A 15,873-nucleotide genomic window follows, 5' to 3' on the forward strand; every position below is an offset into this window, starting at 1 on the left:
ACTCAGAATAACGTAACTCTCTTTGAAGTGGTTGATGTTTATAAACATTGTGGTTAGATCTACTTAACTGTGAAGGAAGGTAAATAAAGCAAGCCTGACAGCTGTGTTTGTGTGGAGGCTGTCAATTACAGCCTAGTAAGGGAAATGAATGCATGGCTTGCAACTCAAGGATCAAAGGGGGTTAAACACAGCTGACTGCTTTCTTTTTCCAGGAATTGACACACGGTGCTTCCTGTATTTGATCCAGTAGGTTTATTGCCCAGGTGAGTGTTACAATAGTATTTTTGTTTACTGCCTCTGTCTGGACTGCTCTCGAGCTTCCTACAGGGATCTTTTTATTTGGGGGGAAGGAAGGGAATTGTGGGAAGTCTCTTTATTTAGGGGGTCTCTGGGGGTTCCCTTATTTAGGGGGTCTCTGGGGGATCCCTTTATTTAAGGACCTCTGGGGAATCTCTTTACTTCAGGGACTCTGTGGGTGTTTCTTTATTTAGGGGGTCTCTGGGGCTCCCTTTATTTAGGGGTCTCTGGGGATGGTGGGGGGTCTGGTGGGGGTGGTGTGGGCAGGCCTTGCAGTGGGGGGGGGGGGGAAGTTGGCCCTCAGATAAACTTTGGGAGCAACCCCCCTAAGGAGTTACCCCCTTGGCCAACCGCGAGGTCCATCGCACCAGATACATATTTGTCCGCACCTGTAATGATCCTCACCCACGTGATTCCCGGCCCAGAGGACCAGAGAATCACTCGGGCCCAGAGGATATGGTGCCTGGTCCGCTAAGTGGATGCAAGTGGGTCATTAAGACCCACCTGCATCTTCCCGCTGGGTGCGGGCAAGAACCTCGATCATGCCACCATCAGCGGGGGCCGGAGCATTGGATACGGGTCGGCGCCTGGCACTGATCCCGTTTTTTCACTGACGTGGGATTTTCCACCTCACCTGGAAGTCTGCTACCAGTGGCACGAGGCAGAGCATCCAGCCCAATGACTGAAAGGTTCATCAGGAGAAAGAAATTAGAGTATAAGATGAAACTAGCTAGAAATATAAAAACAGATAGCACGAGTTTTTACAAGTATTTAAACAGGAAAAGAGTAAGTCAAGTGAGTATTGGTCCTCTAGAGAGTGAGAATGAGGCGTTAATACCAGATAATAAGGAAAAGGCAGATGAAATGAACAGATATTTTGCTTCTGCAGTTACTCTGAAGCAGCGTTTTCAATGCTTGTGCAAGTAAGTCTTGATTGAAGCATAGAAAATTCTGAACAGTATTGACAAGCTGGCCATTGAAAGGATGAGTCCAGAACTAGGAGGCACTGTTTTAAAATCAGGGGTGACCTTATAACAGAGAAGAGGAGAACTTTATTCTCTCAGCGGGTTGTGTGACTTTGGACCTCTCTGCCTTAGAAGGCAGTGAAGTGGGGTCACTGAATATTTTTACGGCAGAGATAGATAGATTCTTGTTAGGCAAGGGAATCAAAGGTTATTGGGGGCAAATAGGCAATGTGGAACTCAACACAAACAGATCAGCTTTGATCTTATTGAATGGTGGATCAGGCTCAAAGAGCCAAATGGCCTATTTCTGCTCCTATTTCCTATGTTTGTATGAAACATCTCCACCTTACAGATCACTCCTTTTCTGTCAATCTTTGGTTCCATTTTACCCCAGCTAGATTTCCTCTTATCTCACTGAAGATGGCCCTCTTCCAATTTAGAAATTCTATGTTAGATTATTCCTTGCTCGTTGCCATTTGTCATCTGGACCTTATGACATCATGATCAGTCTTACCGAAGTGACCTCCCCACAGATACTTGGTCCACTTGGCTCACTTGGCCACCTCATTCTGCAGCAATGGATCCAGCTAGGCTTCCTTCCTTATTGCATTTGCTTTTAAATTGTATTTATAGGGTGCGATTCAGCCACCAGAGCCGACACTATGGGTGAATTCTGGGAGAGTCCCAAATCAGGCACTGCACCTGGCCAATCGTGAGTCGCCCTATCGCTACACCCGGCACAATCTTGGTCACACCCTCGATGGCACCTCAGTGGGTCTTGCAGGCCATTTGAGCCCCCTAGATCAGGACGGGGCAGGGTAGTACCCTGCCACTCCTCCTGGCACCCAGTCACCCTGGCAGTGCCACCCAGGCACTGCCAGGGTGTCCATGCGACACTGCCAGGGTGCATCAGATACTGCCAGGCTGGCACTGCCAGGGTCAGGGCCTGGGGAGGGCCGTGTCCATAAAAGGGAGGTTGGGGGGGGACGGATTTGAGGGCACATAAAAAGGTTAGGGTAAGTGGTCCTGAAAGAGGGGGTGTAGAGATTGGGGCATCCGTTCAAAGTGGCGCCCCGATCGGTGATAAGCTGGTCCTGCTGCCGGGCTCAACTCTCCAATGCAAGAAATCTCTCTACGTGGGGCCTCAATGAGGAGAAACTCCCCAAGGTAGGAAAAAAACGGGAAAGTGCTGTTGAATAGTGGGGTCTTAATGGGTCTGAAGTGCTGTTAATGTGAATTACAGATATATATGAGGATCTACATTGAGTTGAAGGGCGCGATTTAACGGCCACACTGTGCCTGAAAAGCAGCTCGCCGTAGTGCAGCCTGGCCGATAAAAGCCGGGAGATCCCACTCCCGAGATCTACCCAGCTCACAACGACTCATGAGATCTAACGCGATCTCACCAGACTTTGCGATGTGAATCCCGCCATTATGAAGCGGGATCACCTTTTAGTAAATTTGCATATTAAAGCGAGACAACGAGTCTCACTCAGTGTGCCGATTCCTGAGTTCCGAGACGTGAAATCAATCTCCTTTGCCTCGGCGACCTCGGGCGAGTGGCATTCGGTACTTGTCTCCACAAACAACGGCCAGACGGAACGGCACTCGTGGGGGTCTCCCAGGGGATCGGAGACCCCCAGATGCATGCCCCTTAGAGCAGGGTGGAACTGCTGGTGCCACCCTGGCACCCTGGTAGTACCAGCCTGGCACACTGGCAGTGCCACCTGGGTGCCAGCCTGGCACTGTCAAGGTGGCACTGTCAGCTGGCATGGGCTCTGCCAGGGTGCCAGGATGGAACTGCCAAGGTGGTACTGTCAGCTGGCATGGGCACTGCCAAGGTGCCAAGCTGACATTTGTTACACGAGGTGCAATCAGGTTGGGGGTGCCTTGCATGGGTGTTGCGAGGGGTGACCCTCCTATAGTGCATTGGGGCTTGGGGGGGTAGTCAGGGGTTGCTTCTAGGGGCCTTGGAGCCTTGCTACACTGAGGAGTTCCAATGAGTGGAGCTCCACAGTGCACAAAATGGGCGAAGTGCGACCTCGGCCACGCGTTCCCTGTTGAGGCCCCTTATCAAACTTGAGTCTCGTTTTATGTCCTTGTGGTTCTCGGCGTTGCAAGCGCCAGGAAATACACAGCTCAATGTGCTCTCTATGGAGCTTTGTTCCTATTTAGTTAAATTGCTCCCAGTATCTGACTTTGTGCTCAGTGTTGCTGCTGAACAATTTATTGGATCATAGATTCCCCCGGTTACCCTTCAATTTGAGTTTAATACTTTAAACTTGAGGATGAAATCAGGATGTAAATCATGTATAAAAATAAGGAATAATAGGCATGATTTAATGAAATAGGAAAAAAGTCTCACAGCGCGTGCATTTAGCTGCGCATTTCCCAGCGCATGCAGCGACGAGAAACATCCCGCTATTTAACACACCTTTGGATAGATAAGGAGCCTCAGCGGGGAACGCACAACCGAGACCGCACATAACCCTGTTTTTGGCACTGAGGAGCTCCACTCAATGGAACTCCTCATTGTAGCGAGGCTCCAAGGCCCCCCTACCACCCATGCAGGACACCCCTGGCCCAGTCACCGCCATACGGAAAATGCCAGTTTGGCAGTGCCAACCTGGTACTCTGGCAGTACCCTTGCCAGCACCACCTGGGTGCATTTGCAGTACCAGGCTGGCATCCAGGTGGCACTGCCAGGGTGTCACCCTGCCCAGAGGATAAGCACCTGGGTGCCCCCCCACCCCCCCACCCCAAGACTCCCATGAGTGCTGTTCACAGTGCAACGACTTGTTGCGAGCTGGGTAGATCCCAGGAGCTTATATCGGCCACGTCACCCTGCGGCGTGCTGGCTTTCAGGTGCAACGTGCCTATTTGATCGTACCCAATATATGTGCTTTGGTGAATTTGGACTGAGATTTATTCGGCTTTTCAATGAATTGGATGGTTATAATAAAGATTTATATGTGGAATAATGGTAATTATAATAAACTCTTCATAATACAGGAGGAAAATGGCCACTGGCTGGATATCGAAGTTGGGGAACAAGTCAAGTAGTTCTGACGAAGACAATTTACTCCCTAAGAAAGGGGCTGATGAATTTAAATCATCAAAAAAATTAGGGAAATTGCTGAAACATTCACCAGATAATGGAGGTAAGAACTGTTTTTCTGATGCCCCTGAAAAAAGATGGTTTTGTTGTTTTTTTAGTTTGAGGTAGGTTTCCATGAAAGTATTCTCTTATTTCATTTTTGCTTGAGATCATTTGCCAACAGCCTTAATATCAGTGAATTAGCATAACTGATTTCAATCCAACAGAAAGAAGACTCATCCTTCTCCAAGTACACTTTCCCTCATAAAATGTACACTTGAGTTACACCTTCATCAACGCTGACAGCTGTCCTTGGGCATTTGACCAAGTGACAATTCTTCCTGTGTAAATCAAGATAGTTAACCATAGGCTGTTCTTTGATAACATGATACAATACAACGCTCATCATTCAATTGATTGATCAGGGGTTGTGGGGAGAAGGCAGGAGAATGGAGATGAGTAAATATCAGCCATGATTGAATGGCGGAGCAGACTCGATGGGCCGAGTGGCCTAATTCTGCTCCTATGTCTTATGGTCTTATAGTCTTATACATTGACAAGGAAGCCATTCAATAGCCAACAGGAATTTAGAATGCTGACTAACTATTTTCGCTCCTTATCCAGGAGCCCTTGAGATCAATCATAGTGCAACCCTCCTATTATTCACCGATATCTAGAAATCAATGCAGGCAAAACGTTTCACCTTCCAGATTTGTATGACTCAATTCTATGCTACACCCATCTTTAGATTCATTAAAGGGCATCTATTTATTTATTTCCAATTGTAGCTCTACTTTTCCTGAAGGTGTGAAAATATGCTGGGCATAGTTCCATTGGCACAGAAAGCCCTTTGATATTTGAAGGAACTTTCTTCAGTTTGAGCTTTGATGGTGGAAGGCATTCCAGCTAAGACCAACCCATTGGGCTCTGTTTGACTAGAAATTGGGTTGAGGTTGCCCAAACACATTTCTTGTGAATCTCTTACAACTTACTGAGAAATTAAGCTTTCAAGATTGAATTTTCAGTCTCCAATAGGGATGGGCATGGAGGCGGAGGGGTGTGCAATTTTGCACTGTCAGCTGGTGTATTGGTTCCTTGACTCCATCCAACCCCTGGTGCCGTTTTCCTGGAGGTGGGATGGGGGAGTGGCGGGGCTACCAGCCCGCAAGCCAATTCGGCGAGCTCAAGGCCAATTAAAGCTTATTGTTGGTGGCCACTGGAACTTAAGAATTGGCCTCTCGGGGCCTGGACGTGTAGGGGAACAGACCAGCTACCTGAGAGTTACCTTTCCATGACAGATTGGAGGGGCGGAGGTGGGGGAGGCGGGGGGGGGGGGGGGGGGGGGCCTTTCATTTTTAAAATATGTAGTTTACTAACAACATGTATCAAAACAGGTTACAACACATAAGCACCCCAGGAAACATACTTCCCAGCGAACAACGATACAGTCTGTACAATATTTTTACCGTTTTTCACCATCCCCACCTCCCCTGGGACTATGTTTCATACAGGCTGAAGTGGACCCCTCCACCCCACCCAACCATGACCCCCATTGCATCAGCTGCCTTGTAAATGCCATTTTTTATTTGACATTTTAAAACGTTTCAAAGCCCGTGCCTCCACCTTGGCATATCCCTCGCTCTCACTTACAGCCCGTGCCTCCACCTTGGCATATCCCTCGCTCTCACTTACAGCCCGTGCCTCCACCTTGGCATATCCCTCGCTCTCACTTACAGCCCGTGCCTCCACCTTGGCATATCCCTCGCTCTCACTTACAGCCCGTGCCTCCACCTTGGCATATCCCTCGCTCTCACTTACAGCCCGTGCCTCCACCTTGGCATATCCCTCGCTCTCACTTACAGCCCGTGCCTCCACCTTGGCATATCCCTCGCTCTCACTTACAGCCCGTGCCTCCATCTTGGCATATCCCTCGCTCTCACTTACAGCCCGTGCCTCCACCTTGGCATATCCCTCGCTCTCACTTACAGCCCGTGCCTCCACCTTGGCATATCCCTCGCTCTCACTTACAGCCCGTGCCTCCACCTTGGCATATCCCTCGCTCTCACTTACAGCCCATGCCTCCACCTTGGCATATCCCTCGCTCTCACTTACAGCCCGTGCCGCCACCTTGGCATATCCCTCGCTCTCACTTACAGCCCGTGCCTCCACCTTGGCATATCCCTCGCTCTCACTTACTTTGAAAGGCCAGCTTCTGCTTCTTCTGACCTGGAGGGTGTGCTATTGACCTGCCAGCTTTGACAGTCCTTGCACTGTCCTTAATTTGACACCGAATCTGCAATCTGACCACTAATTGACCATTTCTGACCCCCATTCAAGCCCAATGGTGGGTTCCTGAAGTCAACAGGGGAAAAAACTTGGAGGAAACCAGCGGTAGTGGAACACGGATTTATTGAACTTGCCCTCTTGCTTCCTTGGGTCAGAAGGTTTTAAAAATGGCTTTGACCTTTCAGTGATCCTGGCCTAGATATAGCAGGTGGGCTTGACTTCCGTGATTCAGTTCAGATCAGCAGACCAAACTGCAATATTCTGCCCGACCTTTTAACCCAGGCGCTTGACCGTACCCCTCCACTGTTGGCCCTGTGCAGGACAGGCAGAAGTTCAATCCCACACACATCCCTGTGTAAGCTTTCATCAGCGGTCTTGCCTGTTGTTGGCACTAAGTTTGGTAGGGTTAGCAGCAGCTGTTTCTGGCGGGTGTGACTGTGGAGCAAGTGCAATGATCGTTGGCTTGTCAAATTTCAGGGCCGGTGTATTTTGCTGAGTTTCCAAACCTGCGAGGCGTCTGGTTCAAATTGTAGCCAGTTGTGAATTAGCTGCTCGCAATCTTAGTGAAAGAATGCCATGATGTGAAGTTGCGGGCGTTGGACTGGGCTGGGCACAGTAAGAAGTCTTACAACACCAGTCCAACAAGTTTGTTTGGAATCACTAGCTTTCGGAGCAATGTTCCTTCATCACTCGCCTGATGAAGGAGCTGTGCTCCGAAAGCTAGTGATTCCAAACAAACTTGTTGGACTTTAACCTGGTGCTGTAAGACTAAGAGAGTTGGCTGTCAGAAATCCTGACTTAGGGATGGAAAGTCACAAATTCTGCTTCCGATTGTTATCCAGTGATGCTTGGTGGAAAGTGTTTGTGTAAATGCCAGGGGGGGATGGTGGGACTTAATTCAGCTGTGATGATCTGACAGTCAAATAGCATGTCGACAGTCAGGCCCAATTTTAGTAATGGTTACTTCAGTGAGGTCGAGCAGAGAGATGGTACCTTTGCAATCTTACTACAGCAGAGGCAAATGTCATCAGAAGCAGAGGAAAGAACATTGAAAATAGTAGCGCTAATTCTTTTACCATCATTTACTTAATTTACCTTTCAAATTAAGTTAGTCAAGGCAGGAATTTTAAGACTCTTAAATGCTTAGAATTAGATTGCAGGGTAAGGCTGTAATTACTACATCACAAAGAAAATCGGTTTGGTTTGATTTAACCTATATTTTCTCCTAAGGTGCAGAAAGTCAAAAATTAAAAAAGCACAGAGAAATCGAAGATGTGTCACTAAAACTTGCAGAAACAAATCAAAACCAGAAAAAGATGTTGGATATAGGTTACCTTTTAGAAGAAATGGAAATCAAGATGCGGACATTTAATATGTCACTACATAACCATGAGGAATTTTTTTTCACGGTATATAATACAGCTAAGCGGGAAGATGAAAGAGATTTTATTCAGTGGGAGCAGAACCTGGAAAGAGGGAATCCAGTAACTGGAAGACCGAGAACACGGAAGCAACAGTTTACTGAAATAGTGCGGCAATTTGTGCAAAGACAAATTCCATTATTCATGGAAAATGATGCTGAAAACAATGTGATGGAACATGTATCAAAGGTGCAGCAGGTGGTGCAAAAGGGTTTATTTTCTTTCTCAAACAAGAATGAGATATTTGAAATATTTGCAAAAACATATCATGCTTGCATTTTTCAACACCTAGAAAAAGTTTTCCAAGCAAAGCTGGACATCAAAGCTTTATCCTTGTTTCTCTTCTGGGTCACCCATACATACAAAAGGTAAGCAAGCCTGTTCTTTTCTTGAGGTTTGTGGGTCCTGCTCAACATAAAATTTCATAGATTTAAGCAGCACTGAAAAATAAAGTAAATAGCCAAACACAGTTATAACATTTCTTTTCCTTAAGCTTTCTATGCCAGTGAGCTGTTGAGCCCAATGGCAGCACTTGCAGTAGTGCTCGTCCAAGCATGTTAAATTGGCAGCAAGACACAAGAGTCCACCTTTCTCTGGTGGTACATGACTAACCACGCCTAAATTAAACATTACCTGTTACTGTACCATTTTGTCCTCTTGGGTGGAGATTATACGCACAGTGATTCCATGTTATTGGGCTCCCAAGCAGGAGACTGCATGCATTTGCAGTGAATGCCTGGCCAAAGATTCAGGATTATAGTATTTTATCCCATCCCTGACCCATGCTTCCTACTAGTGTGGCTTCCTGCTAGGTCGCAAAATTACTCCTCTAATTGATTTGTAGTAACGTGTGCATTTTTTTGTGCATCAAAGCATTCAATAACATGGTATAACTGAAGTTAGGTCTTAATGAGGACAAATGCTTCAGCTATTTGATTCTGAGGTTACTCAGAGTACAGAAGTAATTGGAGAAATTGAATTTCTCTTTCTTTAATGGACCCAAGGTAAAGAGAATGATTTATTATTTTCTGATGAAAATCTGCTGGGGATCTGTCAGTGTGCATGGACAGAGATTATGTATATCTGAGCATGGGCATGCATGGACAACATTGTGGATTTAAATCTCCTACCTTTACAATGTGTGAGGTTGTAATCTGAAACCTATTGGGTTGGATTTCTTGCAGTAAATGCTTCAATCCCATTCTAGCATTCCCATCCCATAAAAGGGATCTATGCTTAATCTCATCAGGGTTATAAAGGTGAAGTCTTTCTGATCTCCTTATAATCTCTTCCTCTTCGGGAACTGATCAGACATCAACAACTTGCATTTATATAGCAACTTTAGCAAAGTAAAATGTGCCAAGGAGTGTTATCACAGGAACATTATCAAACCAAATGTGACACAGTTCCAGGATGGGAATTATAGGGAATTGAGGGAAGCATTCCCAGATATAAGGCACGTGATCGTCATTTGACATGCTGTTGGCAGCCTTCACGCATTTTTACACACAAGCGTACAACACCCCAAAAACTGTATTATTGAACTTCCCAGTACAGTGTTAGCTGAGTCCTAGGAACAACCTGCCTACTTCCCCTGCCAGCCAAGGAACCATCAATGGACTGAAAGGGACTTCATTGAGAACAGTGAGGAAATCCCCAAAATAATAATTGAAAATGTTTCAAAATAGTTTTCCCCAGGGCATGGGGTGAGGGTAAGCCCTTGTTTATGCAGTTGCCATCTGTTTATTTCTGTCTTTCAGTGAGGAATTCATGGGCCACATTAACATTCGAGATATAACTCTGAAAGCATCAGTACTTGATCCCATTTTAGAAGTCAATTGGATATACAAAGCTTCAGAGAAGTTCATCAATGCAGTGCAGGTAAAATCAAAGGAAAGAAATGTTGTTGGAGATATCACACTGTAATGATAACTATTTTTCTTTATACTGTAGGATATATCATCATTGTGATTGCCATTATGCAGAATCGCAAGGGTTTTTCCGGGGTGGGAGTTTGCCATTCTTGGCAAAGTGTGAACTCGGGTGGTAAAAGCAAGATTGCCATGGAAATGCCCCATCATGGAATCCACCCCCAAACCACCATGGACCCTCCCCTAACCACCATGGACCCCCTCTTGCACCATGGAACTCCCACAACTTCCCAGTTTCCCATTTTACAAAACCTGTTGTAAATCTTAACCTGGGGGGGGCTGGGGGGGGGGGGGGGGGAATTCTCTACATGGGGGGATGATACAGTGGGAAGGCCTGCCAAGTCCATAGAGTCCTTGGAATCTCTACCCTGCAATACAGAAGGAGGTCTTTTGGCAAATCGAGTCTGCATCGATCCTCCAAAAGAGGACTCTATCTAAGCCCACTCCCCCGCCCTATCCTCATAACTCCACGTATTGACCATGGCCAATCCACCTAGCTTGAACATCTTTGGACTGTGGGAGGAACCGGAGCACCCGGCGGAAACCCACGCAGACACGGGGGGAATGTACAAACTCCACACAGACAGTCATCCAAGACCTGCATCGAACCCGGATCCTTGACGCTGTGGGGCAGCAGTGCTAACCACTGTGCTACCATGGCGTCCTTTTTATGGTAATGTGTTATATTGTGGTTCCTGCCATTGCGTGGCTGGAACCCTGTTATGTCACTGGTGGGGACAATCGGGCAGGGAAATTCGGCTGGTGTGAAAGCCGTTTAGAGACTCCCCAAGATTCTTTGCCCCCGCTGCCATTCCTGCTTGGCAAAATCTGGGTAGAACCCCCCCCCCGCCCACATTTTAATGAGTGTATTCCACTTCTAAATAAAAGCATGTTAAGCCAAGAATGACTTCATCATTCATGGTTTAAAAATATTACAACGTAACCATTTGCATTTTCCCTCTGTCACCTGATGGACGGTATGGTAGCACAGTGGTTAGCACTGTTGCTTCACAGCGCCAGGGTCCCAGATTTGATTCCCAGCTTGGGTCACTGTCTGTGTGGAGTCTACACGTTCTCCCGTGTCTGCGTGGGTTTCCTCCGGGTGCTCCGGTTTCCTCCCACAAGTCCCGAAGACGTGCTGTTAGGTAATTTGGGCATTCTGAATTCTCCCTCCAGGTGCCGGAATGTGGCAACTAGGGGCTTTTCACAGTAACTTCATTGCAGTGTAAATGTAACTTGTGACAATAAAGATTATTATTGACCATTGCTAACATTACATATACATTTACAGTCTTAAAATTAAGTGGTGTAATTCATAGAACATGAAGCTACTTCATTTATATATTCACGTTTTAAAAATAGGTCATGTCATCCCAATGACGTTCTGATTAAGGGCTTCTACGTGATAATATTATGCTCTTTAATCAACAATGAAATATATCTTTACATTTAACTGCCTGAGGTTGTTGAATCTTGTACACTTGTCAAATTGCTGCCTCAGCAGGTTTCCCCTATTTTCAAAAATAGATCAATAAAAGACCAATGGTTAATAAATGTACAACACACTGCATCTTAACTACAGGCTGCATGTGTGGAAAGTTTCCACTGCTGCACGCTGAATACAAGCATCAGTTTCTGACCCTCAAGCAGGCACAGGAAAGGGATTTCCAACAAAGGGAAGAAATGAGAATGTTTTTCCATTTGGGGGATTTCCTGTGGCATTGGTCACTGTAAATCAAACTATTTATTAATTTATATGTGCACGAGTTTGATGTCATGTTCTGATAATATATTCTGCTTCTCTGAGAGGAAGATTTGCTCCTTTAAGGCCGCTCATTGATTTGTTTTTATCCAATGAAATATTAGGTAAGGGAGCAATTGAGCACAAGAGGCAGGAATGTCCTGTTTTTGTGAAGGTGCTTGGAATTCATAATCTTGAATCTCTGCCCATTTTAGGCCGACATATTTTTGACTGAGAAATTAGGTAATAATGGAAGAATAGCGTAATAGGTGACAGTCCATCATTATCACTCCAACAAGATGAGATCGCGGAGTACTTGGAAGTGCATGATAAAATAGGACTGAGTCAGCACGACTTTGTCAAGGGGAGGTCATGTCTGACAAATCTGTTACAGTCCAACAGGTTTGTTTCAAATCACTAGCTTTCGGAGCACTGTTCCTTCCTCAGGTTAATGAGGAGGTAGGTTCCAGAAACATATATACATGTTTCTGGAACCTACCTCTTCATTCACCTGAAGAAGGAGCAGTGCTCCGAAAGCTAGTGAATTGAAACAAACCTGTTGGACTTTAACCTGGTGTCGTAAGGCTTCTTACTGTGCTCACCCCAGTCCAATGACGGCAACTCCACATCAAATCTGTTAGAGTTCTTTGAGGAAGTAACAAGGAAGTTAGACAAAGGAGAACCAGTGGACATGATTTATTTAGATTTCCAGAAGGCCTTTGACAAGGTGCCGCAAAGGAGACTGTTGAATAAGTTAAGAGCCCATGGTGTTAAGGGTACGATCCTGGCATGGATAGAGGATTGGCTGACTGGCAGAAGGCAGAGAGTGGAGATAAAGGGGTCTTTTTCAGGATGGCAGCCGGTGACTAGTGGTGTGCCTCAGGCGTCGGTGCTGGGACCACAACTTTTTACAATACACATTAATGATCTGGAGGAAGGAACTGAAGGCATTGTTGCTAAGTTTGCAGATGATACAAAGATCTGTAGAGGGGCATGTAGTATTGAGGAAGCAGGTGGGCTGCAGAAGGACAGGCTAGGAGAGTGTGCAAAGAAGTGGCAGATGGAATACAATGTGGAAAAGTGTGAGGTTATGCACTTTGGAAGGAGAAATGGAGGCATAGACTATTTTCTAAATGGGGAGATGCTTAGGAAATCAGAAGCACAAAGGTACTTGGGAGTTCTTGTTCATGATTCTCTTAAGATTAACCTGCAGGTTCAGTCGGCAGTTAGGAAGGCAAATGCAATGTTAGTATTCACGTTGAGAGGGCTAGAATACAAGACCAGGATCTACTGCTGAGGCTATATAAAGCTCTGGTCAGAACCCATTTGGAGTATTGTGAGCAGTTTTGGGCCCTATATCTAAGGAAGGATGTGCTGGCCTTGGAAAGGGTCCAGAGAAGCTTCACAAGAATGATCCCTGGAATGAAGGGCTTGTCGTATGAGGATAGGTTTAGGACTTTGGGTCTGTACTCGTTGGAGTTTAGAAGTATGAGGGGGATCTTAATGAAACTTACAGGATACTGTGTGGCCTGGATAGAGTGGACGTGGAGAGGATGTTTCCACTTGTAGGAAAAACTAGAAGCAGAGGACACAATCTCAGACTAAAGGGATGATCCTTTAAAACAGAGATGAGGAGGAATTTCTTCAGCCAGAGGGTGGGGAATCAGTGGAACTCTTTGCCGCAGAAGGCTGTGGAGGCCAAATCACTGAGTGTCTTTAAGACAGAGATAGATAGGTTTTTGATCAATAAGGGGATCAGGGGTTATGGGGAGAAGGCAGGAGAATGGGGATGAGAAAAATATCAGCCATGATTGAATGGCGGAGCAGACTTGATGGGCCGAGTGGCCTAATTCTGCTCCTATGTCTTATGGTGTTATGGTCTAATGCTGGTGCCAAGAACGCAGCGGTGAACAGGCACCTGGCGTGATTAGCCAATCGATCATGGAAAGTAAGGAGTTTTGTCACACAACAGCCATTTTATTGATGGAAAGTGGATTGAGAGAAACATTCTAAGGGGAGCAATGTTAGGTCTTTAGTGGCTAGATTCAAAACTTTGGCAATGCTACTTGGGCTGTCAAGGAACTGCAGACATCTCATGCTTGCTGTAACATTCCATTCCCATTGGCCCTTCCAACCAATGCTTCCATGCAGGGGTAGGGGTTCAATTCCCCTACCGGCTGAGGTTATTCATGAAGGCCCCGCTTTCTCAACCTTGCCCCTTGCCTGAGGTGTGGTGATCCTCAGGTTAAATCACCACCACTCAGCTCTTCCCCCCCCCCTTTAAACGGAAAGCAGCCTATGGTCATCTGGAACTATGATGACTTTATTTTATGTAGAGTATCACTGGGGACCCACTGAGGAAACTTAATCTGGAAAACCTCACTGTGACCAAGGGTTGGGGATGGGTGGTGGGTCAGTCAGATGTCACACAAACTGCTCCAATGCTGCAGGTTTGGGCTGTGGTGGAAATCCTGACTGAGGGCTCAAAGCTGTAAATAATCATCTTGGTTGCAGGCGATTTGTTCTTGGTCCATTTGTGTTCAATGAAAGAACACTTTCTGCATTTGGGCAGTTTCTCTGAAACCACCAAAGACTTTTTTCTTTACCATTTTTGCCACTATCGTTTCTCACTCCGTTCTGAGGTGAAACATGATTGAAGTTTGCTGAATGTATTTAAGAACCTAAGTATAAAGATAACTGTTTCAAATTCTGACCTTTTAAATTTTAGTGCGGCTGACATGAGCAATTTTTTTTTCAGTCACAAATCAATGTAAGGCTAACAAGAAGACTTAAGATGGAAAATGTCCCATGGTCACAACTGCCAATTGATATTAAACAGGTAAATATTTATTCAATTATGCACAGTAAGTGTGTCCATCAAGAACTGTTATTGAATATTTTTCACCTTTTTTGTAGCCATTTAAATAGTAATTTGATGCCAATCATAACTAAATGGATACTGAGGTCCGGATTTCCACTTTCGAGGCAGGTTGCGAGAGTTGAGAAAATTCCAGACTTGGCTCTCCTGCTTCAGGAGAAAACGCCCGCAAGGACAGAGTGTGCATTGTGGGGAGGGGTGAAGGGCAGCGGGTGGTGAGTTGCAATCGAGCTAGCCGACTCTGCGACGGTGAGGGGCTGCAGTCCAACGGCTCCCTCTGGTTGGTCTTCTTTCTCTCCCTGCAGCTGTGAACCGTCTTCTCCTGGCGGGGGGGACGGACACTCGGACGTGATCAACACAGGGGCTCTGCAGCCAGTGGCCTGTATATGCCGGGCACCGAGTCATGCCAGGCGGCATAGGTGTGGGCATGTGGTGCAGGGTGGGATGCGAAGAGACTTCTTCCATGGCATCCTGCAGTATCTCCAGCCCTCCATCTGCCAATCTCGGGGCCGCTCTTCCGGGTGGCATCTTCTTGGCTGGAATGAGAGTGTTTGGGGAGTGGGTGCTTATATGCTGCTCCATCTTGTCAGGGTCGCCAGTGCCAATCCCAACCGCAGCAAATCCGATGCCGGCATCAGTTAGAATCACTAGTTATACGTGGTGCCGGTGCTGGCCCATTAGCATGAACTGAATTGCTCCAGATCAGCACCGCGATCTGGGCCGTAGAACACCCACGATTCAGTCCCGACATTCGCACTAAGGGCGTGATTCTCCGGCCTCGTTACGCTCTCTCTCAAGCGAAACGAGGCCAGTGAATAGTGGGAGAGGCAAAAAACGAGATCCGCGCCAGGCGATAAACAGTTTGCGATGCAACCGGCCCGCTGCCATAGGCAGAATCAGGATCCCGCTGTAGCATGGCGAGAAACCAATTATCATCAATTAGCCCAATTTCTATCCAATTAATGGGAGCCACCCTATATCCAACGGCCTCCCGTCATTTAGCGGCCTTCCCAGCAAGTGGTCACGCTGGCGCCAATTAGTATTTCTTTTGAGAAACGGGAACCTGGCGGAAGGGCGTCTGTAAGGTGCCGAGGAGGTGAGGAGCCATTTATGCTCATAGGGCATAGATTGCCACCCCAGTGCTCGGTGGGTGACCCGCGGCTGGGGGTGGGGGACCCTCCACAGGGGAGGGTGGGGTGAGGCGCTGGGGGGGCAACCGGGGGGGGGAGCAACTACTCGCAGCACCTGTACATCAAA

General features: G+C 46.7%; 1 protein-coding gene across 1 annotated transcript in view; it reads left to right on the plus strand.

Moving 5' to 3' along the window:
- The first annotated feature begins 223 nt into the window (after positions 1 to 223).
- LOC140407907 (exocyst complex component 3-like) overlaps positions 224 to 15,873 on the plus strand; it is an 83,143-nt gene continuing 67,493 nt past the window's right edge. The window contains exons 1-5 of the mRNA XM_072495112.1: positions 224 to 263; positions 4,275 to 4,423; positions 7,876 to 8,434; positions 9,827 to 9,947; positions 14,497 to 14,577. Coding sequence (XP_072351213.1) covers positions 4,282 to 4,423; positions 7,876 to 8,434; positions 9,827 to 9,947; positions 14,497 to 14,577 — 903 coding nt within the window. The 5' untranslated portion in view covers positions 224 to 263; positions 4,275 to 4,281. The remainder of the gene's footprint in view (positions 264 to 4,274; positions 4,424 to 7,875; positions 8,435 to 9,826; positions 9,948 to 14,496; positions 14,578 to 15,873) is intronic.

Source organism: Scyliorhinus torazame, chromosome 2 (genome assembly GCF_047496885.1).
Source record: "Scyliorhinus torazame isolate Kashiwa2021f chromosome 2, sScyTor2.1, whole genome shotgun sequence".
Classification (NCBI taxonomy): domain Eukaryota; kingdom Metazoa; phylum Chordata; class Chondrichthyes; order Carcharhiniformes; family Scyliorhinidae; genus Scyliorhinus; species Scyliorhinus torazame.